This window comes from Saccopteryx bilineata, chromosome 1 (genome assembly GCF_036850765.1).
Source record: "Saccopteryx bilineata isolate mSacBil1 chromosome 1, mSacBil1_pri_phased_curated, whole genome shotgun sequence".
NCBI lineage: Eukaryota > Metazoa > Chordata > Mammalia > Chiroptera > Emballonuridae > Saccopteryx > Saccopteryx bilineata.
In genome coordinates this window covers 137,142,632-137,167,558 of record NC_089490.1, presented here as the reverse complement: position 1 = coordinate 137,167,558, position 24,927 = coordinate 137,142,632, and the positions used below count along the sequence as shown (strand labels likewise).

The 24,927-nt window shown below is 40.4% G+C and overlaps 1 protein-coding gene across 1 annotated transcript in view; it reads left to right on the top strand.

The window, feature by feature from the left end:
- The first annotated feature begins 2,038 nt into the window (after positions 1-2,038).
- Positions 2,039-24,927, top strand: part of XPO7 (exportin 7) — a 39,824-nt gene continuing 16,935 nt past the window's right edge. Inside the window, exons 1-15 of the mRNA XM_066268015.1 lie at positions 2,039-2,095; positions 2,622-2,768; positions 5,011-5,104; positions 5,651-5,817; positions 7,192-7,257; positions 10,053-10,157; positions 11,900-12,065; positions 13,355-13,428; positions 15,351-15,470; positions 17,792-17,938; positions 18,542-18,714; positions 20,650-20,843; positions 21,627-21,732; positions 23,738-23,873; positions 24,378-24,451. Coding sequence (XP_066124112.1) covers positions 2,075-2,095; positions 2,622-2,768; positions 5,011-5,104; positions 5,651-5,817; positions 7,192-7,257; positions 10,053-10,157; positions 11,900-12,065; positions 13,355-13,428; positions 15,351-15,470; positions 17,792-17,938; positions 18,542-18,714; positions 20,650-20,843; positions 21,627-21,732; positions 23,738-23,873; positions 24,378-24,451 — 1,790 coding nt within the window. The 5' untranslated portion in view covers positions 2,039-2,074. The remainder of the gene's footprint in view (positions 2,096-2,621; positions 2,769-5,010; positions 5,105-5,650; positions 5,818-7,191; positions 7,258-10,052; positions 10,158-11,899; positions 12,066-13,354; positions 13,429-15,350; positions 15,471-17,791; positions 17,939-18,541; positions 18,715-20,649; positions 20,844-21,626; positions 21,733-23,737; positions 23,874-24,377; positions 24,452-24,927) is intronic.

Below are 24,927 nucleotides of genomic sequence, written 5' to 3'. Positions count from 1 at the left end.
TCTCTGGAGGTTTCTGTGGACTGAACTGGAATCATGTGATAGCCCTCCTTACTGAGAACTGGTGGATGGGAGGGGGTCTCATACAGGTGTAACCTAGCAGAGGAGAAGATGCTGGGCTGTGTGGTTTCTACCTAAAATGTGAAGTACTAGTCTTAATATCAAATTAAATAATTGTGGGATAAGTTATTTTATTCTGGGTCCAGAAAAAGGTGATCCAAAATAATTAATAGATTTGCTTTGAGAATATTGAAGATCCAAAACAAAGTAATGTGTCTCACTCAGCCCCTCTCCTTCCATGGGAAGTAAGGGCAACCCAAATTTTGTAGACTCCTGACCTTGTGAATTTGAGATGTTTTTACTAATTGTTTGGGGAAACAAAATGTTTACTATTTGTTCTTTTAGAAACTAATAAGTAAGAGCTGTAGTTGTTCAAACTTTGTGTAAGTGGTCAAATTACTTTTGTGTTTTTTAAGCAGTCTTGTTTCCTGAGCTGAAAATTCAGTAGCAGACTTACCCTGCAGTATGTTTTTCTCTGCTAAATTTAAGCAAAACAAAACAACAAAAAGCCCACCATAACCTACGTGTTTGTTTTTAGCAGCCGAAAACTACTGGTGACAGATGCTTAGCCACTGTCATGTGAACAGCTTTGTTGTAATGAACATAAATAAGAGTTTCACTGAAAGTGCTGTCAGGAACTGATTGATCAGATGTAAGGAGATCATTACACCTTGAGCAGCATGACTGTTTGGGAAGTCTGTTCAGGGTTATATGGAAAGCTCAGAGTGTGTGGTACTGCAGAGGCCATGAGGCTAGGCTGCTGCTGCCCCCTAACACCAGTGCCAGATTTCATAGCTGCCTTTCCATTTATTTAGGCTGTCTTTCTGCTACCGTCTTCATTTACCTATTTTTAAAATAATATGTTCCCTTTATTTTAAGTGAACCATTTTGTAAGTTGGGGATGTGGGGATCAGAACTTGCCTGCGAGGTTGAAACAAAAAACCTGAGGGAGATTTAATCCCTTGCTTAGGAATGTGGGAATTTGTAACTAAACTGATTTATTAGTCATTGGGGTCTTAGGCCAATATTGGCAAGCAGATCACTGACTGTCACATGTATTTTATGGAATATGTGTAAATAATTCTTTGTGTTTATAAGCTATGTGAAAAAATCCAGGGACTGCTTCTGGAGCTTTGTGCTTTGAGATCTTCTTTCCAAAGCAGTTTTCTCTGTGCTTTTGAATTGAAGAAGGTATTAAATGGGAAGTCAGAGAGGAACCAATTAAACATAAGCTTAATCAGAGCCCCAAGATGTTGTGAAGGGTTGTTAGTTTGTTTTGTTTTGGAGTAAGGGTTGTTGTGTTTGTTCTTGGGGTGCTCTCTGAAGTAAGACTGATGATCTTAGAGTGTCAGTATTTGCTTGTTTCTTTTAGGTTAATGTTTGAAATTTATTAATTATGTTGAGTGAAATGGGTAGCCTGCTCTAAGGGCTTTCCTGCTTAGTGGGAAAACTGTGATTTGTAGTTGCAGCACAGTGAAGGAAAGTGGTGATAAAAGCCTGGGGCAGACTGGCTGTGGAATATATTTTAGGCTACTTAACCAGGTTGGTTTCTTTGATTATTATTATTATTTGTTCTTGTTATAATTGTCATTTCTAATAGTGGGATTCCTTGAACTATTTAAACCAAATCTTGCTTGCTACTGTAAAAAATAGGTACAGGTTCCTTCTTAAAGTCCAAACCATTCCTTTAAAGTCTAACAGATGTTTGTCATCCTCTCCCATTAGTGAAAGGTGATCGTTGGTCAACTCTTACTAGTCTTCACTTTTAAACACCACATTAAGTGGAAATAGATTTGTGTCTTTTTTGGGGGTTTTGACCAAAGCACACACCCATCCCCTTACTGCCTCCTTGGAACTGGTTCAGGATTTTAGAGAGAAGGGTTTGTTTGGGGGCGTTTCCCTCATCTTATCTCTGTGAACATATGCCAGGGTTGAATTTATTTTGACCCTGCTATTTTAAATTTGGAACCAAAGCAAGAGTTTAAAGTCAAGCAGAAGAGAGTGCGGAACATTAGCCATGAGGGACCCAAGGAGGAAGGTGCGTACATGCGTTCTGAAGCTTTCTCAGAGGCTGACCATCTCTTAAGCATACACATAATTGTAGATTAATAACTACTTGGCAGAGGGAAAATATTTCAAATGATGTAAAGAAATATGTGACACTATAGTATGTGTTTATGTGCTTGGTTTTACAGCAGTGACACCTAGTATTGATAAAAAATTTGGCAAACTAGCAAATTCTGAATTTTTATTTGAAAGCCTTTTGGAAAAGCTTAGGAGAATGGGTGTTTCCAAGGGAGAAATGTATCATTTGTGATTGATCTTTAGGGAGTAACTGAAAAAACAAATAGATTGAATAGGCATTCTAGCATTTTGTCTTCCAAAACATCAAGTATAGAGAGCTATAAATGGATATTATTAGATAAAGGTCACCCGGCTTCTCAGAGTTGAGAAGCAAGTCTCTCTTCATTGATTATTATTTATCTTTGTCCAGTAATTTTGAGCACAGTATGTTGCTTGTATCTGGGGCTGTACTGATTTCTTTCTTGACTGATCTCTTCCAGAGCCTGGCCCAGCTAGAGAATCTGTGCAAACAGCTGTATGAGACCACAGACACAACCACTCGACTCCAGGCAGAGAAAGCCTTGGTTGAATTCACCAACAGCCCCGATTGCCTGAGCAAGTGCCAGCTACTCCTCGAAAGAGGAAGTGTACGTAAGATTTGAAAAACCCTAAAGGATAACAGAAGTTTAAGAAAATACATTCTGCTTCAGGGGTGGGATTGGGATAGATTCTATTCCTTGATTCTTCTAGTTGTCTCTGCCTTATTAATTTCACTTTTAAAAAGCAACATAACTGCCAGGTTTGGAAAATAAAGAAGAAGAAGGCCATGCAGCCTCATCAGTAAAATCTCATTGAACATAAATTTTGTCTTATCATTTTTCATCTTGCATCTAATTCCTGGGACTCCTTTTCTCTGTTGACTCTTAAAGTACTGCCTCTTTGCAAAGAAAACAGGGTTGTATATAATCACCTTTCTTACCCACAAAGTCCTTGTCATCTTTCAGGATCCCAGTCTTCTCTTTCCTCTTCTCTCCTACAGTTGCTTCTAATGCCTTAGAAGTAGAGAAGAAAATTGTTTTAAAAATGGAATTAGCTTCTTCCAGCTAAAAATAGCAGTTTAATGATCAAAATAATGCTTTTAATGAGACATAATTTGAATAAATTAATAGTTTTGGCAAGATGTGGGTCTTAAGAAGGGTAAGAATACAACCAGATTATCATGAAAGGGCCTGCGAGAGTCAGGATCCCCACCGGCCTGGCAGTTAGTACTACCCTTGACTGGAAGGAAACGTCAAAAGGACGAAAGCTAATAATTTATTGAGAGGGTAGAATTTCTAGATGACTCCATTTTTTGAATTTTCACTAGTAGTGTTACAGTACTATGCAGTAAATAGGACAGACTACAGCTGTCTAAAAGTTATCCCTCAGTAGCTGGGGAAGCTAACCCTTTTCTAAGTATCTGAAGGTTACAGAGTTATGGTCAGAGATTGCCTGGTGCTCTGTTCTGTTTCCACATGCAGTATTTTATATATTTCTTTTCCATCGCTCTATCTTAGGATCAATTCACCTAGATTTGTACTATAGAAGATGCACAACTGTCTTTTCCAATTGACTTCCACTGAGCCCCATAGTATCATCTTTGATGCTATGTTAACTGAGATCCTGCTGTTGGCATTGAGCGGGCTGAAATAAAAGTGATGCAATACTGAAAACATTTCATTATTGTGGAATGTATTCTTCCCTTTAATGTATTGACTTCTCAGTGACTTAGCAAATTTGTTGGAATTATGTATAAAGAATATTTGCATGTTATATAAATATAATAGATATTATACACCATATTATATCTACTGCTCACAAAAATTAGAAGATATTTCAAAATGAACATGAAGCGATAAAATACCCCCTAATTTTTGTGAGCAGTGTAGTTATAGTAGTCTCTCTTGCATTGTTAGTGATTTGACACACCCGTTATCAGTTTAAACCATGTTCAGGGGTGTTGAATAAAAGTTGCATGCCAAAGTCACTGTTACAGATTTTTTTCTTAAGCTTATTTTTTTTTATAACTGGTGGTATTAGGTAATGCCTATGGATAGCCTACTTTGTTAAGGACTTCTAGTTTCCTAGAAAGTTATCCTTGACCCTTGATTTAATTGTTTTAATGGTTCTGAGTCTGTCTTTGTCATGTGACATTGTATAATATAGCTACATAGAGGAATTTGCACATGACTCCTTCTTGCACATTATGAACAGAGAGATAATTCTGATTCTCCATAAGGTTAAAATTCCTTAAAATTCACACTTGAGGGTATGATCGTGCTATTCCATTGCTGTCACTCTAATTTTTCTTTCTCATAAATAATTGTTACTTTAAAACTAGCATGCATATTCTCCAAGGCTGAGCTGATTCATAGTTGTGCTGGTGGAAGGACATAATATGGGAGTTAACTGTACAGCATAATGTTGTGGTTCCCTTCAATACTTCTTTCTCTTTCTTCCTTTCTGCTGTGACTTTTGAGGTGACTTTGGGAATATTTTTGAGGTGAATCTTCTTGAAACATCGCTTTAACCACACTATTGATGGTCGATTTCTTGGTTAATATCTTTCTGAAAAGATCCTCTCTACCATTTGCCCCCTGAAGTGAGGGAAGTAGTGGATTCAGGTTGCTTAGGGCTGCTCACTTTATCCTGCCCCTTGTTTGTGATGAAGTCAGCTAAGTAAGCATTGGAGGCCGCTTGTTCTTAGAATGACATACCCTCTGAAACCTGGGAGATAGACTATGGCAAAGCTGTTTTTCTTGAACCTGAGTATGAATCTCCAGATTATAAAAACCTATGCCTGGCCAGCTCAGTAAAACTGAATTCTGAGTCCCCTCCTTCTTTTCACAGTCATCGTACTCCCAGCTACTGGCAGCCACATGCCTTACCAAGCTTGTGTCGCGCACAAACAACCCCCTACCACTGGAACAGCGAATAGATATTCGTAAGTAGAGAACTATCTGTACTCCCCTAAAGTAGTTTGTTTAATGATGTGCTAGCAATGGTTAAATTGATGTTGCTTGACAGTGTTCTGAAATTGCTAAGCACACAGTCTATCTGGAATCCAGTTTTTTCCCCCCATGATTTTGATCTTATGAAAGTGAAGAGGGTGCAAAATAATTACTTCTAGATAAAGCCTAGTAACCCCTTTTGTTGTCAAAAGGTTTCTTTCCTTTGGTTTTTACTGCCACTAATAACTAAGAAAAACATTGTTAAGGATTTTGAATTCTGTGCAGACCATGTTATTTAACCATCTAGGAACAGATTCAATGCTGCCATACTTCAGTTCTTCATTGTGACAAGTATAAAATTCTCAGTTGGAAAACTTACTAATCTTAATAGAAAGTCCCATTTCTTAGTAGCATGAAAAATTAAGGGAGTTTAGGGTGAATAGTATAAATTTACCACTTCTTGGACATTTAGTACATTTAAAAATAGATGTCCTTCCCTGGCAGAGCTTTCTACCATGGTGATTGCTTTTGTTTTATAGGAAACTATGTGCTCAATTACCTTGCCACTCGGCCAAAGTTGGCTACTTTTGTGACACAAGCACTTATTCAGTTATATGCCAGAATCACAAAACTGGGCTGGTTCGACTGTCAGAAGGATGACTACGTCTTCAGAAATGCAATCACAGACGTCACGAGGTTTTTACAGGTATGAGGTACATATTTAATATAACAGGAGCAGGCGAAGCTTACTTATATCAGGAAATACTTATATACTAACAAGTACACAAAACAGATTTACTTGGTACATTCTCTTCTGTGTCTTTTTCACCCTTAATGTGTCTTGGCTTTGCATGTTTACATGTCAGCAGAAACCAGCCCTCCATTCTTTCTAATGCCTACATACTGTTCTAATCTATAATACCATAAATCAATTAACTAATTTCTTATGGCTAACATTTAGTTTGTTTCTATATTTCGACTTTTAAATAACTACTTCAGTGACTGTCCATGTAGGTAGGTAGGTAAGTGATAGATAGATGATAGATAGATAGATCTCTTGACATATATTTCTATCTTGTCATACTTTGAATAAGTGTGTAGGGATTATTGAAATTACTCAATCATAAGAATATGTGTATTTTGGCTTTTAGAGATATTTCCAAGTTACCCTAAAAAAATGTTGATTCCTTTAACAATTAAAAGGTACCTGTTTCCCTGTGACTCTACCCTGGGAGCTCAACTTTTTTATTTTTCCAATTTAATAGATAAAAGAATTGGAATCTCAGCATTTGAGTTATGAGTGAAACAACAATTTTTCATATGTTAATTTACTACTTACTTTTGTTTTTCTATGAACTTCCTATTTATATCTTTTGTGCATTTTTAATCGGGTTCTTTGCCTTTTTGTTATATACAGTTTGTGTATGTGTGTGTGTGTGAGAGAGAGAGAGATAGACAGACAGATAGGGACAGACAGACAGGAGGGAAGAGAAATGAGAAACATCAATTCTTCGTTGTGGCTCCTTAGTTCATTGATTGCTTTCTTATGTGTGTCTTGACCCGGGGGGCTACGGTGGAATGGGTGACCCCTTGTTCAAGCCAGCGACTCCGTGCTCAAGCTGGTGAGCCCGCGCTCAGGTGGGTTTCGAACCTGGGTCCTCTACATTCCAGTCCAATGCTCTATCCGCTGCGCCACCGCCTGGTCAGGCCATATACGGTTTCTTTATAAATGATATTACACATTTATTTATCTTTAGTGTGTTTTGCTGCTTTCTCTTTATAACTTGCATATGTTTATGGTTATTTTTACAATATGTAAAAAATAACCATAATGTTTATGGTTATTTTTACAATATGAAAGGTGTCCGTTTTGAGAAAGTCTAGATTTCACAGTCTTCCTTGATGGCAGTTAGGGTTTATGTCGTGAAAAGCAGCAGTTTTAAATTACAGTTCCTTGCTACCTCGTCTAGAAAGTTTTAATAGCAACATATGATTCTGTCATTTCTAAGTAGGACTGCACTTCCAATGCTGAAATCAAACTGCACACAGCACCTCTTTCTGCCTTATGTTTTTTTACCAGGATAGTGTTGAATACTGCATCATTGGAGTCACAATTTTATCTCAGCTAACCAATGAAATTAATCAAGTAAGTGCTACAGCCTTCCTCATTGAAGTAAGTGCCATATTTTTTCTTAGTATTGGTGTTTTCTGCTCTGTGTGGGATGATCTTTTTTGGCAGTTGTGTGCTTTTGCGGTAAGTTATTAATGCCCTTTTGAAACAAAATAGTTGCCTTGGGTTTTCCTCTGTCAGTACAACCTACCTCACTCTTTATGTCCTAGATTCTCTCTCCAGAATATTTCATCCGCATCTCAGCTTTCCTTGCATTTGTGTTCACTATTAGAGATGCAAGCAATGGTCCTTAGAACCTTTATGAAATAATTTCTTTGCTAATGAAAAAGAATGAGTTTCAGAAAAGGAATCGCAAGAGTGGAACAGGCATCATTTGTGTGCCCCTTCTGCTATATACATTAGTACAAGTTTGTAGTCACTTAAAATCAGTTACCATGTCCTGTTATTAAAGATTTTGCTGGTAATCTTTTCAGAATGCATACAACAGTCTACTAAATACTGAATAATTTTTTAAGTCACCATTGGTGATACAGATCACTACAGAGGAAACACCAGTGCTGTCTTTTGCTCTGGCTATTTTTTCAGGCATTTAATTTTGTATGCAGCTAAAATTTACAATTATTGAGCAGGCCAGTCTTAATTGTAATACCGTACTCTTCTGGTGTCTGCTAATCATTACACTGGCATCACTGTTTGTTGTTGCTCAGTTATGCAGACGTTTTTGTAACCCATGAGAAATTTTAACTGTGAAGTGGTACTGTTTTAAATGCACTTGCTTAGCCTATTAAAATCTGGAATTCATAGTGTTCTCTGTCACATGAAATTGCCATTGTGATTGGTAATTATCAAAATAATAATAGCTTATATGTTTGAATGACTACTGTGTGACAGACTCTGTTCTAAGCACTTATTAACTAGTTTCATTCTCACAATAGTCCTAGATAGATACTGTGGTCATCCCATTTTCTAGAGAAGGCAGCTGAGGTACGTAAAGACTAAATAATTTGTCTAAGGTGTCACAGCAAGCAGGCGTTATCTGAGCTCAAACCCACATAGTCTTGTTTTGGAGCCTCTGTTCTTAATAATTTCTTATTTAACTATTATTACCTTGTAGTTAGAGAGCACGCACTAAGTACAGAGATTGTGGGATTATGTTCTCCCCTTTGAAGCATGGCCTCAAAAAATACATCAGTATTGCACCCTGGCCAGGTAGCTCAGTTAGTTAGATCATTGTCCTGATATGCCAAGGTTGCAGGTTCAATTCCAGGTCAGGGCACATACAAGAGTCAACCAATGAATACATAAATAAATGGAACAACAAATCAATGTTTCTCTTTCTCTCTCCCTCTCTCCCTCTCCCTCTCCCTCTCCCTCTCCCTCTCCCTCTCCCTCCACCCACCTACTTCCTCTCTTTCTCTCTCTCTAAAAAAAAAAAATCAATGAAAAAAGAATGTCTTAATTAGGAAAAAATTACATCAGTGTTGATATTAAAAAACTTAAAAATTTTACTTATCTTTTAAGAAAACAATAGAATTGTGTGTAACATACCATGTAACTATTCTCAGTATTATTATCAGCATAGTAGATTATATGTGGTATATGATATATAATCTAACAATAGCTTATCTTGAACATTTATAATAACAAAGTGACACTGAAGCTAGAACTGAGGCATATTTTGAACCTCTGTATAACTTAATTTTCTGTGGATTTTTTTAGGGAGTTGTCAGAATCAAATCAGAAAGTATATTTATGTTACCACTCTTTGATTTTAAGTTGATTTTAAAGGGAGAGAGGAAGGAAATGAGAGAGAGAAACATCATTGTTCTACTTATTTAGACATTCATTGTTTGATTCTTACATGTTCCCTGACCGGGGATCAAACCGCAGCCCTGGCATATGGGGACGATGCTCTACCCAACTGATCTGCCCAGCCAGGGCCACCGTTCCTTTTTGAACTTAGAAATAAAAGCAAGGAGGGCCCGTAACTTGGTTATCTATGAGAAATTTTGCCTCATTTTTTTTTCATGTGCCAAAAGCAAAACTAGCTCCCTTTTGGATAAACTGGTCAGTATATAGATGAGATTTAAGCTTTCATTCGGACTAAAAATACCCTTGGCAACCTTGAAATGTTTTATTCCACTTACTGAGTACTTGCTATGTCAGGAATAGAGGACATACTAAAGAAGTAAAAGATTTAGTGATTAACTCAAAAAGTGGCTGAAAAAGTAAGAACAGAGGAATAAGTGACCAATGCAACCATTTAAGTAATGTGTTTACTTCTGTGGTATGGACTCCAGGCAGAAATTAATAGGTTAGAGAAGGAAGAGAGTATTTACAGGCCGTTGTCATTTTTCTTAAGTTCGTGGCTATTGGTTAGTGACTATTTTGGAAATTCTGCAGTAACTTGAGCACAGTGGATTGTTGATCAAAACCTAAGACTTGTTCCTGTCTGGTTTTGAAACTCAACGACAATGCAACCTAATAGTAATTATTAGCAGTATCTGCCAAAAATGTGTTAAATTTTACCTTAGTGCAGAGTAAATTAAAACTTTGCAATAGAGATATTTATTCCTTCTTCTGTCTTCCCACTGTAAGCTCTAGAGACCTGATATCCTAGCTATTAGCAGCTTATTGTCCTTTGCATCCTCTCACTTTATATGATTTAAAAATAATTTAAATGTTAAAAATATATTTTGTATTTATGTTGCTTTTATTGGAAAATCTTTCTAGTTTATTTGAGGTCTGCATGAAAAAAATTTTTCTTTGCAATTAATTCTAAAACTTGCATTGGTTTATTTCCTGCACAGGCAGACACTACTCATCCTCTAACCAAGCACAGAAAAATAGCTTCCTCTTTTCGAGATTCATCGCTGTTTGATATCTTCACGCTTTCCTGCAATTTACTAAAACAGGTGAGGTTTAAGTTGGGTCCTACTTCCCAGTTCATTTTGAAAGGATGAGAATGAGACCTGTGGTGGCGCAGTGAATAAAGTGTCGACCTGGAACGCTGAGGTCGCCAGTTCAAAACCCTGGGCTTGTCTGGTCAAGGCACATATAGGAGTTGATGCTTCCTGCTCCTCCCCACTTCTTTCTCTTTTTCTCTCTCTCACTCTCACTGTCTCTCCTCTCTAAAATAAAATAAAAAAAATAGAAAGGATGAGAATGAGTGGTCACTTGACTTGTTAGATATCAGCTCCTAATGGACCCCCTGAGCACTTAACACATCTCTTTAGTCATCTTCTCTCACATGACACATCTCCAGGAGGCTGAGGAAACTTGTCAGGCTTACCACTGATGGTAGAGGAGGGACTCTGATTTCCTTAGTTCAGCTGTTTCCCTGTGTAAGAGCAGTAAGGGAACACTTATCCTGTGCTCCTGGCTTAAAGCAATCTAGTTTACCACAAAGTTTGAGATTCTGTTGTTTGCTCTTATAGCCACATAAAATCTTCCTGTATGGAGTGAATGCGTGTTAGCTCTAGCACTCTGGGAGGACTCAGAATGCATTGGCAGCACACCAACACAAGCCGCCTCCCCGCCCCGCCCCGCCGAACTGGACACAGCACAGAAACTGGCAACATCTGTAAGGAGAAGCACAGTTTGAATTTTAACACCCATTTAGATTTCATAACCTGAAGGAATAGACTATATCTACATAAGGAAATAACCTGTTTTGAAATAGAAAAGTTGGTAAAGTTGGTGTTTCAACTCATTTATCGATCGAGTTGAACTAAGAAACATTCACGTACATGTTCTGCACATTTATAACCATGTGTGGCTATTTTTTCCTATAGAAAGCTAATGAGATTAGCCTCTCACTCTTTGTTCATTTGGGAGGTTTGGGGCTTTTTTGTTCTTGTTCTCATGTTCTAGTGTGTCCAGTTTTCATTTTAGAAACAAGTTTGGATTCTTTCTGTCATTCCACTTAATAATACCCATCTTTTTCCTCAGTCACCTACTTATCTCAGAATTCCCAGACAGTCCTCAGGTTGGGGAAGCTGCCTGCAAAAAGCTGTTGCAATCCCCTGAAGGGGAAAAGTTTTTGAGAAAACTAAGATCGAATCCACCTCTCTGATACTGTCAAAACAATTAGCCAGTCACTGAGTCCACCTCTGGTCTAAACTTTGAATATGAGGGTCCTGGTAGCTGTGGCTCAGTATTGAGCTGTAGGCAGGTATAGTGGTGATTTGTTTTCATTGCAGTTTGAAGGGTTTTTGTTGATGCTGGTGATGCTAGTGTTAAAAATAGGAAGGAGGATATGACAGGATATAAAATGCACGAGAACTCCCTCCAAGAGCTTAACCCTAGTCTGTCCAAAAATAGCTAGAATTTCAGATGCAGGAGAAGTAACCACACATACTGCTCCAGGATTCCCTGTGGCCACTATGTCTACATGTAAAGAATAAGTGTCAGGGGGATTTCCTTAAATATCGGTTTCATGTTTTATGGTAAGTGTGTTATAACAGTAAATAAGGAGCTGGGTTTTCGTAAGGACACTAAGGTAACAGGGACCGCATCTTGTGGCTAAGGAAATATCACTTTTCTGTGTTAAAATAGAGCCCTCCTCTTCTGGCCCAACAGCCTGTTTGTGAGACTGGTAGCAAGCTTGGAAGGGAGAACTTATTGTTTGGGGCTCATTATCTGGTCATTTTTACAGGCTTCTGGAAAGAATTTAAACTTGAATGATGAAAGTCAGCATGGTTTGCTCATGCAACTACTCAAACTCACTTATAACTGCTTAAACTTTGATTTCATCGGCACATCGACTGATGAGTCCTCAGATGACCTGTGCACAGTACAGATTCCCACCAGCTGGAGGTCAGGTAAGAGCAAACCACCTGGAACGGGCTGCTGCTCAGCTCTGCATAGCGCCTGGCAGGTGATCTAAGGACCCCGCAATCCCTTGCTTGCTGCCTAGGAACATTTAGAATTTCAGCATCTATTTATAAAGTGAGGGAGAGATTCTTGGGATATCTTATAGATCTCCCAGCCTGGAAGAACTCTTCATTTCTAACCAATGTGACTTTGACCTTACATTAACCACCTAGAGACTTCTGTTATTCATCTGACGTAAATCTAGCTTTAAAAACAAAACCAAGCAGAAGAACATGTGCTTATGTTTGCATGTTCCTAAGGATAAAAATTCTTGATATGTACAGAGCCCTGCTTGTCTTAAGTTCTCTGAGAATCAAAAGAAGGAATCGGTTTTACAAAAGAGATAAAAACTAACGAGAAGGAAAACCAAAAGCCCCATTATCTTAGCACTTTAGAGCAGTGGTCCCCAACCCCCGGGCCACGGACCATTGCTGGTCCATGGGCCATTTGGTACCGGTTCACAGAGAAAGAATAAATAACTTACATTATTTCCGTTTTATTTATATTTAAGTCTGAACGATGTTTTATTTTTTATTCTTTTTTTTTTTTTTTTTTCATTTTTCTGAAGCTGGAAACAGGGAGAGACAGTCAGACAGACTCCTGCATGCGCCCGACCGGGATCCACCCGGCACGCCCACCAGGGGTGACGCTCTGCCCACCAGGGGGCGATGCTCTGCCCCTCCGGGGCGTCGCCATGTTGCGACCAGAGCCACTCTAGCGCCTGGGGCAGAGGCCACAGAGCCATCCCCAGCGCCCGGGCCATCTTTGCTCCAATGGAGCCTTGGCTGCGGGAGGGGAAGAGAGAGACAGAGAGGAAAGCGCGGCGGAGGGGTGGAGAAGCAAATGGGCGCCTCTCCTGTGTGCCCTGGCCGGGAATCGAACCCGGGTCCTCCGCACGCTAGGCCGACGCTCTACCGTACCGCTGAGCCAACCGGCCAGGGCCTGTTTTATTTTTTTAAAATGACCAGATCTCCTCGGTTACATCTGTCTAAGACTCACTCTTGATGCTTGTCTCGGTCACGTGATACATTTATCCATCCTACCCTAAAGGCCAATCTGTGAAAATATTTTCTGACATTAAACCGGTCTGTGGCTCAAAAAAGGTTGGGACCACTTCTTTAGAGGAGATGGCGTTCTGTAAGACAAGAATGTGGAAGGTGTGCTCACAAGCCGGGTACTGGTAGCCTGCGAGTCAGTATGCGGATATCTCAGTAAGTGCTCTCTGTCTCTCTTTCAGCATTCTTAGACTCCTCAACGCTGCAGCTGTTTTTTGACCTGTATCATTCCATCCCTCCTTCATTTTCACCTCTGGTGAGTCAGTTTCCAAAGCAAACCTATTTCTGGAAAGTAGAATTGGTGAATGAACCCTATGTTCATTTTATTTTACAAAATGATAGAACTAAAGCACAGAGGCACTAGAGTTGGTTTTCAAGCCAAGGTGAAGCTTATAGCTTAAACGTTCTTGCAGTAACATCTTTTTTTTATTATTACGTGAGAGACGAGGAGGCAGACAGGCTCTGGCATTCACCCCAACCAGGATCCACCTGGCAAGCACCTACCAGCAATGCTCTGCCCATCTGGTTGCTGCTTGCAACTGAGCTATTTTAGCACCTGAGGCGAGGCCATGGAGCCATCCTCAGCACCCAGGGCCAACTTGCTTGAACCATTCAAGCCATGGCTGCAGGAGAAAAGAGAGAGAAGGGGGGGGGAGGGATGGAGAAGCTGATGGTTGCTTCTCTTGTGTGCCCTGATAGGGAATCAAACCCGGGACTTCCACACACTGGGCCAACGCTCTACAACTGAGCTAACCTGCCAGGGCCTTGCAATAACAATCTAATTCTTTTAAAAATCTTGTTGTCTAATAACAAATTGCTGCAGACGTCAAGCTCTTCTGGCCTCATCTTGACTTTATACCTCAAGTATCCACAGGCTCGAGAGTGGGTGTTGACCTTATGTTGTTGAGCTAAAGCTTGTCCTGACTAAGAAAAGTTTTTAAATCCCTGAAGTGTTAAGTGGAAGCTGTAACAGGAAGGCAGATTTGCATACTTATTTCTAAATAACATTTGAAAGCTCTTGGGAATGATGCATTTCTCCTTTAAAGCAATAATTAAACTCAAATCACAAAATTCATTCAAGTCTTAACAGACGTTGGACTGGTGTTTCAGATTGTTATGATAAAAAAACTTTTGCAAAACATGCCACGTAAACACAATGAAGTAATGGGAGTTTTGCATAGTGTTTCTACTGTGGACTGTTTTCCTGGCCATTGTCATACTTTTCCAAATTAATGTAGACCTTTGCTTTAGCGAAACATGAATTCAGTGTTATCTGTATCCGGTTTACTGTCAGAAAAGGTTATGTACTCAAAAAGAGTAATTAATAAAAAGACTTTATAAAGATGTGGGCAAATAAAGGGAGTCCAACAAGAGGTGATGACTGTACCCCCTGAGACAAGTAATTTTGGGAAGCTTCAAGAAGCAAAGTGGGGGGCCTAGAGAAAGCTGACTCTGTGCTGAGGGGAGGGCTGTGTGGCAGAGGTAGGGAGATGGGGAGACAGCCAGCCATGCCAGCTGTGGCCCTGCTGGGCTGACACTTCTTTCCTCCAGCCCTGATCTCTTTGCTGGCCTTCCCAATGGCTGAAGCCAACTGGAAGCATGAGGGCTGTTAGTGGCCGAGGTCAGCCAGAGAACAGAGCAGGGTGGAGAAGGGAAGAAAACAGATCTGGTGGGGCAGAGAGTGTAGCTACCTAGCACAATAGGGAAAGGGTAAAATGTTTTCAGCATAAAAACTGATTTTTTTCACTGTACAGATATGACTTGGTTATTTCACTGTAGCACTACAAAGCAAAGCCTGATTAGCCAAAAGGTCTTAGTAAAACAGAAAGAAAACTAAATCTAAAGCTTTATGTAAACTATGAATTGCTTGGTATTTTCAAACCTTAAATATATATCTTAACACGAATCAAGGAAGTCATTTGGGGTGGTCAAAGAATAATGCCTAAGTGAATTTCCAAAGTGTGAATTTAAATACTTGTTTTGATCAAATTGGATGTAATGCTCTTTTTCTTTTAATAAAGTTGTTTGAGATATCCTAAGCTATACCCCCCTTGATGTTTCTATATTATTATAATTGTAGCAGGGGTTGAAAAAACAGAATTAGGAGCAGAAAGGATCTTGAAAATCACTGTACAATCTTTTGAACTCAGCTGTGTTTGGGTTGTGCCCTGGTTTTAGGTATTGTCCTGCTTAGTACAGATTGCCTCCGTGAGAAGATCCCTGTTTAACAATGCAGAGAGGGCCAAGTTTCTCTCTCATCTTGTCGATGGTGTTAAACGAATACTGGAAAATCCACAGGTAAGATTTGAGGATTTGTTTTTGGGTTTTTTTTTGGGGGGGGTTGTATTTTTCTGAAGTGAGAAGTGGGGAGGCAGAGAGACAGACTCCCATATGTGCCCAACTGGGATCCACCTGGTATGCCCACCAGAGGGCAATGCTCTGCCCATCTTGGCTGGAGCCATTCTAAGCCTGAGGCAGAGGCCATGGAGCCGTCCTCAGCACAGGGGCCAAATTGCTCCAGTGGAGCCTTGGCTGGGGGAGGACACGGGAGAGACAGAGAAAGGAGAGGAGGGGGGAGGGCTGGAGAAGCAGATGGGCGCTTCTCCTGTGTGCCCTGGCCAGGAATCGAACCCGGGACTTCCACATGCCAGGCTGGCACTCTACCACAGAGCCAACCAGCCAGGGCTAAGGATTTGTTTTTATTTAAATATATACTTATATCCATGATTGTTTTATTTATATATATGTGAATGTGTGTGTGTGTGTGTGTATTTGATTTATGTGTATGTGTCTTGTCTGTTAGAAGGAAATCTACCTAGTGGAAGTCCCCAGAAAACAACTCAGTATGTTGTTCTTCAAACGATTTAAGTGAATCTCTATTTGTAGAATATTCTTGAGAACATTTGCCTGAAAGAAGAGCTTGCACCCTCTAGCTTCAGGAATACAGGAGTTGTGGGAAGGATCATTTTGTGTAGGAAAACAGGATAGAGCTCTAGTCATTTTTCCCCAAGAAATTAAGAATTTAAATTTGATTTTGTTTCCTTTTTTTAATATATATTTACCTAAGTATATAGGGCTGCTTTTAGGTGGGAAGTGAAGAGATATTTTTCTCATTCAAATATTCATTCCATAACTTAGTTCCTTTTGTCTCAAAGATTTAGTAAACACCTACTTTTGTGTGTACGTGTGTTTGTGTGTGACAGAGACAGATAGGGACAGGGAGAGAGATGAGAAGCATCAGTTCTTCGTTGCGGCACCTTAGTTAGTTCATTGATTGCTTTCTCATATGTGCCTTGACCAGGGGGCTATAGCAGACCCAGTGACCCCTCGCTCAAGCCAGCAACTTTGGGCTCAAACTGGTGAGCCTTGCTCAAACCAGATGAGTCCACGCTCAAGCTGGCAACTTCGGGGTTTCAAACCTGGGTCCACCGCATCCCAGTCAACACTCTATCCACTCCGCCACCACCTGGTCAGGCTAAACACCTACTTTTTTAAAAATATCGCTTTCTTACACTGGAAATACCATAAAATCAGTTCATATTCATTCATTCAGCAAATTTTATGAAGCACTTATAGTATGCCAGCAATACAGTGATAAACAGAACAAAGTCTGTCCTCCTCCTGTGCTAATAGAAGAAGATATATATATATGTATATGTATATATATATATGGAAGATATATATATGTGTGTGTGTATATATATATATATATATATATATATATGGAAACAAATATGCTGGTATAATATGTAAATAGGCTCTGGCCAGTGGCTCAGTGGATAGAGCGTCAGCCTGGCATATGGACGTCCTAGGTTCGATTTCCAGTCAGGGCACATAGAGAAAGCAACCATCTACTTTTATATGCCTCCTTCACCCCTTCTCTCTCTCTCCCCCTCCCACAGCCAGTGGCTCTATTAGTTGGAGCATGGCCCCAGGTGCTGAGGATAGCTTGGTTGGTCTAAGCGCTCCAGCCTCAGGCACTAAGAATAGCTTGGTACTTGAGCATTAGCCCTAGATGGAGTTGCTTGGTAGAATCCCAGTTGAAGTGCATGTGGGAGTCTACATCACTATTTCCCCTTCTCTCACCTAAAAAAATAAAATAAATATGAAAATCAAAAGTTTGATATAAGTATACAGTAAAATATATAAACCTAATAAAGAAATATATAAGTTTATTATATATTATAGCCATGATGATATATGTAAAACATTTGTGTAACTTTTCTACTGTAGTTTAATTGTACTTAATGATAAGGTATGAAAAATGAAAATTTCATTTTCTTGCCTTTAATTGATGCAAAGCAAACAGACGAGTGAGAGCTTAGTTCATGCCCTTATCTGCCTTTTATCAGCTTAACAACCTTAGGCCTGTAGTGTGATCCTTCTGGGCTTCCATTTCAGACTTTTTGAATAGAGGCTAATAATGCCACAAGGTGATTATTATAATCGATTTGATCATCCTTTTTAAAAAATTGCTTTTAAACACACAGATGTGTCATTCTGAAAGTTATGTGCATCTCAGAAGTTAGATTCCCCCTCCCCTAATGCCATCCCAAATGTCATTTGAAAGTAGAGTGAATCACGTTTTACATTTTATTTTCCTCCTGTGCTGCCGCCAGAGTTTATCAGACCCAAACAATTATCACGAGTTTTGCAGACTACTGGCCCGACTGAAAAGTAACTATCAACTGGGAGAATTAGTAAAGGTGGAAAACTACCCTGAGGTCATCCGACTGATAGCTAACTTCACAGTGACCAGCCTGCAGGTTTGTCTTTGATTGCTTGGCTTCTTCTTCCTAAACACTGAAACTTCTTCTCTGGCTCACTGGCTTTAGCCTTATAAAAAAATTTTTTTCTTGGTAAAATGGAATATAAATACTTGTAGAGGAGTAACCCTGCAGAGTAGTTACTGTCATGATCTACTCATGTGTGTTACACAAGTGCAAGGAGTATTGGGAGAATGACATCTGGGAATTGCAAGGATAGTAACTTAGATGCATGATGAAAAAGACAGGTGTATGGATCTCACCCCCATAGTTTCTGGTTCACTAGGTCAGGGTGTAGTGCTGGCATCTATTTCTAACATGCTCTTTAAGTGATTCTCACACATACTGATGTTTGAGAACCACTTGCACAAGGTTTACCTTGTGGTAAGCTTTACTTGTCCCATGTAGAGCAGCTCTTTTCATTTGATGCTTGATCTCTGAAATACTAATAAACACATTAGACCACTTGCCATACACAGAACAAAGCCCATAAAAGTTTATCATTTTTTAAAGTCTTTATCCTTTGTGTCCAGTAGCATAGGACTCTAGTGTATTATGTATAAAAATAAGAAACCCGCCTCTTGCTCTTTTGGTTTCCCTTAGCACTGGGAATTTGCCCCCAATAGTGTGCACTATCTCTTGAGCCTGTGGCAGCGGCTAGCAGCCTCTGTGCCATATGTGAAAGCTACAGAGCCCCACATGCTGGAAACGTACACTCCTGAAGTCACCAAAGCCTACATCACGTCCCGCTTGGAGTCTGTGCACATCATACTGAGGTAAGGACACCAGGGACAGCCTCCCTCACTCCCCACCAGTAGTCTGATGTCAGAATTGCCAGAGATCAGACACTCAGTTGGCAAAAATGTACTTGATAGGAAGGAGTCTTATTGGGGCTAATACTATAAATGGTCATTTTTTAATCTGAAAGAATAGTCTTGAACGTCCTAGTGTGTCCTGTTATTGCCATCAGTAGCAATATTTTTAATATAAAGTATATCAGTATAATATTTGTCCTTTCCACTGATTTCCTTTAAACAAGACAGAAACATTTGTAGATTATAGTGTGCAAGTTATAAGTGTGTAATCTGAAGTCCCAAAATATTAAGTAGATAAAATGGGTTACACTATCCAGGGCTTACTAGAAGGTATAAGGATTCTAGGAGCTGGTCACTGATTCCTTAACACCGACACCACAGTTTCAGTCTACCCTGACTGTGAGACTACCAGAAATCTATAGCTAAAGAAATGCCAGACCCTTTCAAAAATGACCTATGTAAAATTATTACTTGTTTTAGGGACTTTTCTTGTTTGTGTTTTTTTTTTGGGTGGGGGTTGCTTAAAACAACAGACTTTTTTTTCCGCATACTTTTGGAGGCTAAAAGTCCGAGATGAAGGTGCCAGCACTGCTGGTTTCTGGTGAGGCCTCTCCTTGGCTGGCCTATAACCGCCTTCTCTCTGTGCAGACGTATCTCTGTTGTTTCTGCTCCGTGTAAGGACACCAGTCCTGTTGGTGTCCCTTAAGAGTTCATTTAACCTTTTTGTTTATTGACATATAATTGACATACAGCATTCTATTAGTCTCAGGTGTACAACCTAGTGATTTAGTATTTCTGTATATTGCAAGATGATAACAAATCCAGTTAACATCCATCACTATACATAGTTATATTTTTTTTCTTGTAATGAACCCTTTTAAGACTACTTTTATATATTTTCTCACTGGCTTTTTTTCAGGGGAATTTACTTGGACTCTGAAAATCTGGGGATTTTTATTGTTTTGTTTTTTAAAGCTGGATTCTTAATTTGCTTAGAAACAGACACATTTAATTGTCATAATAGTTCATTGTTTCAACTGTTTATGACCTGAATCATTTCAAAATCTGAGTATTTGTGAAGCCCATGGGAGGCATCCTTTTGTTTAGCTACACAGTGTCTGTTCCTGAGGATTCAGGCAGTTTCAATGAGACCACGTTGGGGAGTGGTTACATGTGTAGACTCTGGGCACAAATAGCTAGTGTGCTCGAAGTTTATCATGGGGATTAAATCACTATGTCCTAACCCACTGTGTGGACCATAGTCAACACACAGCTGTGAACTGCTAGTGTTCATGGTGCTGCTGCTGGAATGTCATGCTGTGATATCATGATAGAGAGCTTGTAATATGACAAGATTTTCAAATTTACGAGTCAGTAGCTAAATACACTGGGCCCCGTATGACCATTCATAATGTTTAACATTTTGCTGTGGAAAAATTTTATTTGACACACTACAGAGCCCACTGAGTGGTCATATTACATGGCAGAAGTATCATATTGCCTCCCTAAAACCTGAAGGCTTCTGAATTCCAAAACACATCTGGTCACAGTGGCCTCCCTCTGGAGACAGGATACTTGTCCTCCCCGAGTTGACTATGATTGAGAGCAAGCGAGAGGCTAAGAGGCCAGAGTTCCTAGTGGTGGAGAATCATAGGAATGACAGCATCAAGGTCTCAGTCCAAAAATTCAGATTGAAAGATTGGACACCAACAAGCAAAATATTCCTAAGGGAGACTGGTGCTAGGTTAAAGACATCTGCCTTCGATTTTTTTTTTCTTCTTGGTTAAAAGTAGTATAGGGATATGAGCCTCTGCTGTTAGAAGTCATGGCTAAATGAAGAGGAGGAGAGCTATTCAGGCGGGGAAGTCAATAGGCATGTTTCTTCCCTTGGGGCAGAGATGGACTGGAAGACCCTCTGGAGGACACAGGGCTGGTCCAGCAGCAGTTGGACCAGCTGTCTACCATAGGGCGTTGTGAATATGAGAAGACGTGTGCACTGCTTGTGCAATTGTTTGACCAGTCTGCCCAGTCCTACCAGGAGCTGCTGCAGAGCGCCAGCGCAAGCCCCATGGACGTTGCTGTGCAGGAGGGTGAGTCAGTGCCAGGCCGTAGAGGTGGAGTCACAACTATCCTCAGTGCCACCCTTCCCCTGCCTTCCCCAGAAGGGTTCTTTCATCATCAGTTACCTTCATATACACACAGGAATATTTGTGTAATGCCACAGGGGACTAGGGAAGAGTAACTGAAATCCATCTGCATTGGTTGTGTTTAATTTGAAGAAAGTACTGCATTCTAAAAATAATGACCTTGGCCTGCCTGGTTGGCTCACTTAGTAGAGCATTGACCCAGCTTGTAAATGTCCCAGGGTCGATTCCTGGTCAAGGCACACAGGAGAAGCGAACATCTGCTTCCCCACCTCTTTTCTCCCCTCTCTCTCTCTCTCTCTCTCTCTCTCTCTCTCTCTAGCCTTTCTCTCTCTTTCCCCCTCCCCCTCTCCCGCTCCCCCTGCCTCCTGCAGCCATGGCTTGAACACATCAGCCCCTGGCACTGAGGATGGCCCCAGATGGGGGTTACCAGGTGAATCTCGGTCAGGGCATATGCAGGAGTCTTATCTCTTCTCCTCTCGCTTGGAAAAGAAGAAAAAATAAAAATAATGGCCTTGTCTGATAGGGGAACATTGTTTATCTGATGAATTTCCCCCTTGGCATTACCCTTTATCAGAGCAGAATAGTAGCTATACTCTATAAGAAAAGTAAGAATTTATGGCTTCTCCATAGTATTCTTAAGATAAAGGAAGCTCCTAGTAAGAAATGAACTTCACAGTGAGGAATTTCCTCATGAACGTATTGCTGGAGGTGATCTTCCTGTTGCAGGAAGGCTGACATGGCTGGTGTACATCATTGGTGCAGTGATTGGTGGTCGGGTCTCCTTTGCCAGCACGGATGAGCAGGATGCAATGGATGGCGAGCTCGTCTGTCGGTAAGTGTTCCCAGGGGGGCTCCCTGTTTCACAGTGTGACCCTACCCCACCCCACCCATACGCCTTGGGTTGTGAGACCACAGGTGCTTCACATGCTTCTGTTAATACTCTTCTCCCCATTTATAAAATACCATTTCATGAAGCTGATTGCCCATGAGAATGAAGGACTGTTACAGGTCCAACTTCCAACCTTTTATAAGTACAGCAAGAACTCTGCCTACCGTCTTTACTTTAAAAAAACTTGTAGTAATTATCAGGGAATTGGTGGATATAAAATTAGGAACACCAGACTGAAAGTAACTTTTAGTTCTGTTTAAAAGACAATACCTCAGAGTTAAACTGCGGGCTGCTTTCACCATATAGGAGTTAAGTTTAATAGGAAACTTGTTCTTCCAATGTTTCCCTAGGATAAAATTATTAAATCACAGAGTTTCCACAGCTTTTCAGATCTCCTGACCATATACATTTCCACCTACAGGATTTCAAATTAAATTGTATCTATGTAATTCTCATCTTACTAAAACTAATCAATACACATTTAATGATTTCTAAAAATTTCCTGAATGTAGAAGTAGTGCGGTGGGCGTTTTAATCCCTGCAGCAGAGCTCCTCAAACCTTAGAACCTCAGAGGCCTCACTTAATTTCAGATGTACATCTGTCAATGTTATCGTATTAGAAATAAAACAGAATTTTTTATAATTCATTTAAAAATAACAGCCTAATTACATATGAAGGTAAATAATATTTTTAGTAACTATTTTTTTTAAAAAAACTGAGGAACGTGGCTTTTGTTCTAATGTCCGGCACAGTAGAAGTCAGCCGGGTTCTCATCCCTGCTTCTGCAGAGTCTCTTGTGATACTATGCCTCTTGTAGCCTCTAGAAAACCCCACCACACCCTTTTGTGAGAATTAAATGTTTTTATGAAAATGGTTTTGTGGCCTTTCAGAGAACCGCTTCCCTGCACAGTCTAAACTTTCAAATACCCTCCTTAGAGATGAACATTTTAATATGATGCTTTAGACTTCATTAGTCTCAAGACATTTTAATCCATAGCCCTAATTCTTATTCTGAAAGTCCCGACATGTCTCTTCCCACCCCCATTTTGTTTACCAGACGCCCGTCTGCCCTTGGGTGTCTTAACCCTGACAGAAGTCTTAACAGCACATCACACTGGCATCTTCTGAAGAGCCGAGCAAAGATTTACTAAAGGTGCCATCTAGTACCACTGTGAGCTTGCAGCCAGGTGTGACACTGTGTGTCACACTATAAATTGAGTTTAGCCAGGCTCTCCTATATCCAATCTTAAGCTAAGTGTCACAGTACATTGACTGAGTCTGATTCAGTCTATCTCGTTCACTCAGGATATGTCACAAATAGTTTGTTTCCTATTATCACAATATCAAATGTCAGATGACTCACTTATAATAACATTATTCTTATTCAGTTAACATTCACTTACTTGTATTCCAGTATGCTTTCTTTTGGGGGGGACGGGTACAGGGAGAAGGGATGAAGTAGTGTATCTGCTCCTGGTCCCTGAAAGTGTTACCACCTGTGAACGTCATCCTCCATGTGTCTCCATTCTGTTCACGGCTCTGTGAGAAAGAAGCTTGGGAACCACTGCTTTCATTCAGTTGCCCTTGTTTTACAGACAAGGGACTGGGACTCGGAAAATAAATTGCTTTACTCAAGGTCTCGCTGAAGTTTCAAGGAAGACCTTTACTGTAGTACTAGTGTTTTTCCCACTATTTTTAAGCTGTTTATACGTTCTGCCTTACTCGGCAGTCTCAGTAGACTGGAAGTTTTAAACATCTACTGATTCATATTTATTTCTTGGCTACAGTTCCTATGAGGCAGAGATAGGAGATTTTGTTTCCTCCACAGCACTGAGAGCCTGCAGAGAATGCCTTTCAGATAGGATGGCAGGGAGAGGAGACATGTGGGACCATGTCCAGAGACCAGGATATCCTACTGCTGAGAGAACCATGCTCTTCTTCCCCCAGGGTGCTGCAGCTGATGAACCTGACAGATTCCCGCCTGGCTCAGGCAGGCAACGAGAAGCTAGAACTGGCCATGCTGAGCTTTTTTGAGCAGTTTCGAAAGATCTACATTGGGGACCAGGTGCAAAAATCCTCTAAGGTAACAGACTCTCAGTTGGCTGCATTGGTTCTCCCTTCTGCTTGTGGAATAGCTGATTGAGGAAATGACTGGTAACAATTCAGTCTTCAGATGCTACGTATCAGGATAGTCTAAGTGTCTCTCTCAGTCTGTAGAATTTAGGCAGACTCATCAAAGAATGGACCCATTTCTCTAGTGTTCCATATACTTAAACAGCCAGTCACAACATCTCTTGGTGTCCCCAGAACTGTCAGTGTTCAGTCTCTGTGAATTGCTGTTCAGAACAGCAGAAGGTTTGACAGTCTTGGCATAAATTCAGGGTTGAAGGAAGCTGGTGAGATAGCTCAGCATCTTTTCAGTAGTTTGTAATACTTAGAAACTAGCTTATCACTTCAGTAAAGATTTCCACAGCATTGCATCCATTTTCTTCCCACATCTTACCCCCTGAGTGAGGACAAAAACAGTACTGGGATGTGATTTTTCTAATCCAGATTTTCCGGTTACTTTCTCATAACACAACACCAGCTGTACCGCCGACTCTCTGAAGTTCTGGGCTTGAATGACGAGACCATGGTCCTAAGTGTCTTCATCGGAAAAATGTAAGTGTTTTGGCTTGCCATCAGCAAGAGTCCCTTGCGATCCTGTTGCAACTGTAAAATGTGATCTTGGCATTGTGCTGCCAGTGCCTTGGTATTCCAGCATTGATCGTTTGCGTCAGAAAATTGTGCATATGAGTGTGTGACAAGCTGTGCTTAGAGACATGGCCCGGCCCCAGAGCATTGCAGGCTTGTTCAGGCAGGGACTTAATTTTGCCCACGTGGAATGTCATCCATAGCCTCTGGGATCACAGGTGAACCCGTCACGGCGTTAGCAACATGGCCCTCCCTCCCGTGATGGGGCCCAGCCTCTCGCTTCTCCACCCTGCTGCCAGAGCTGCCCACATGGGCATTCCCGTCTGGTGCTGATTTTCACCACTTGATGACAGGCTTGTTCCTCTCAAGAAGCATCACACCCTTGGAGTCTTGAATCTCCAAATTCTAGTGCTATTATTTGACTAATCTCAAAGTTGGAAGGA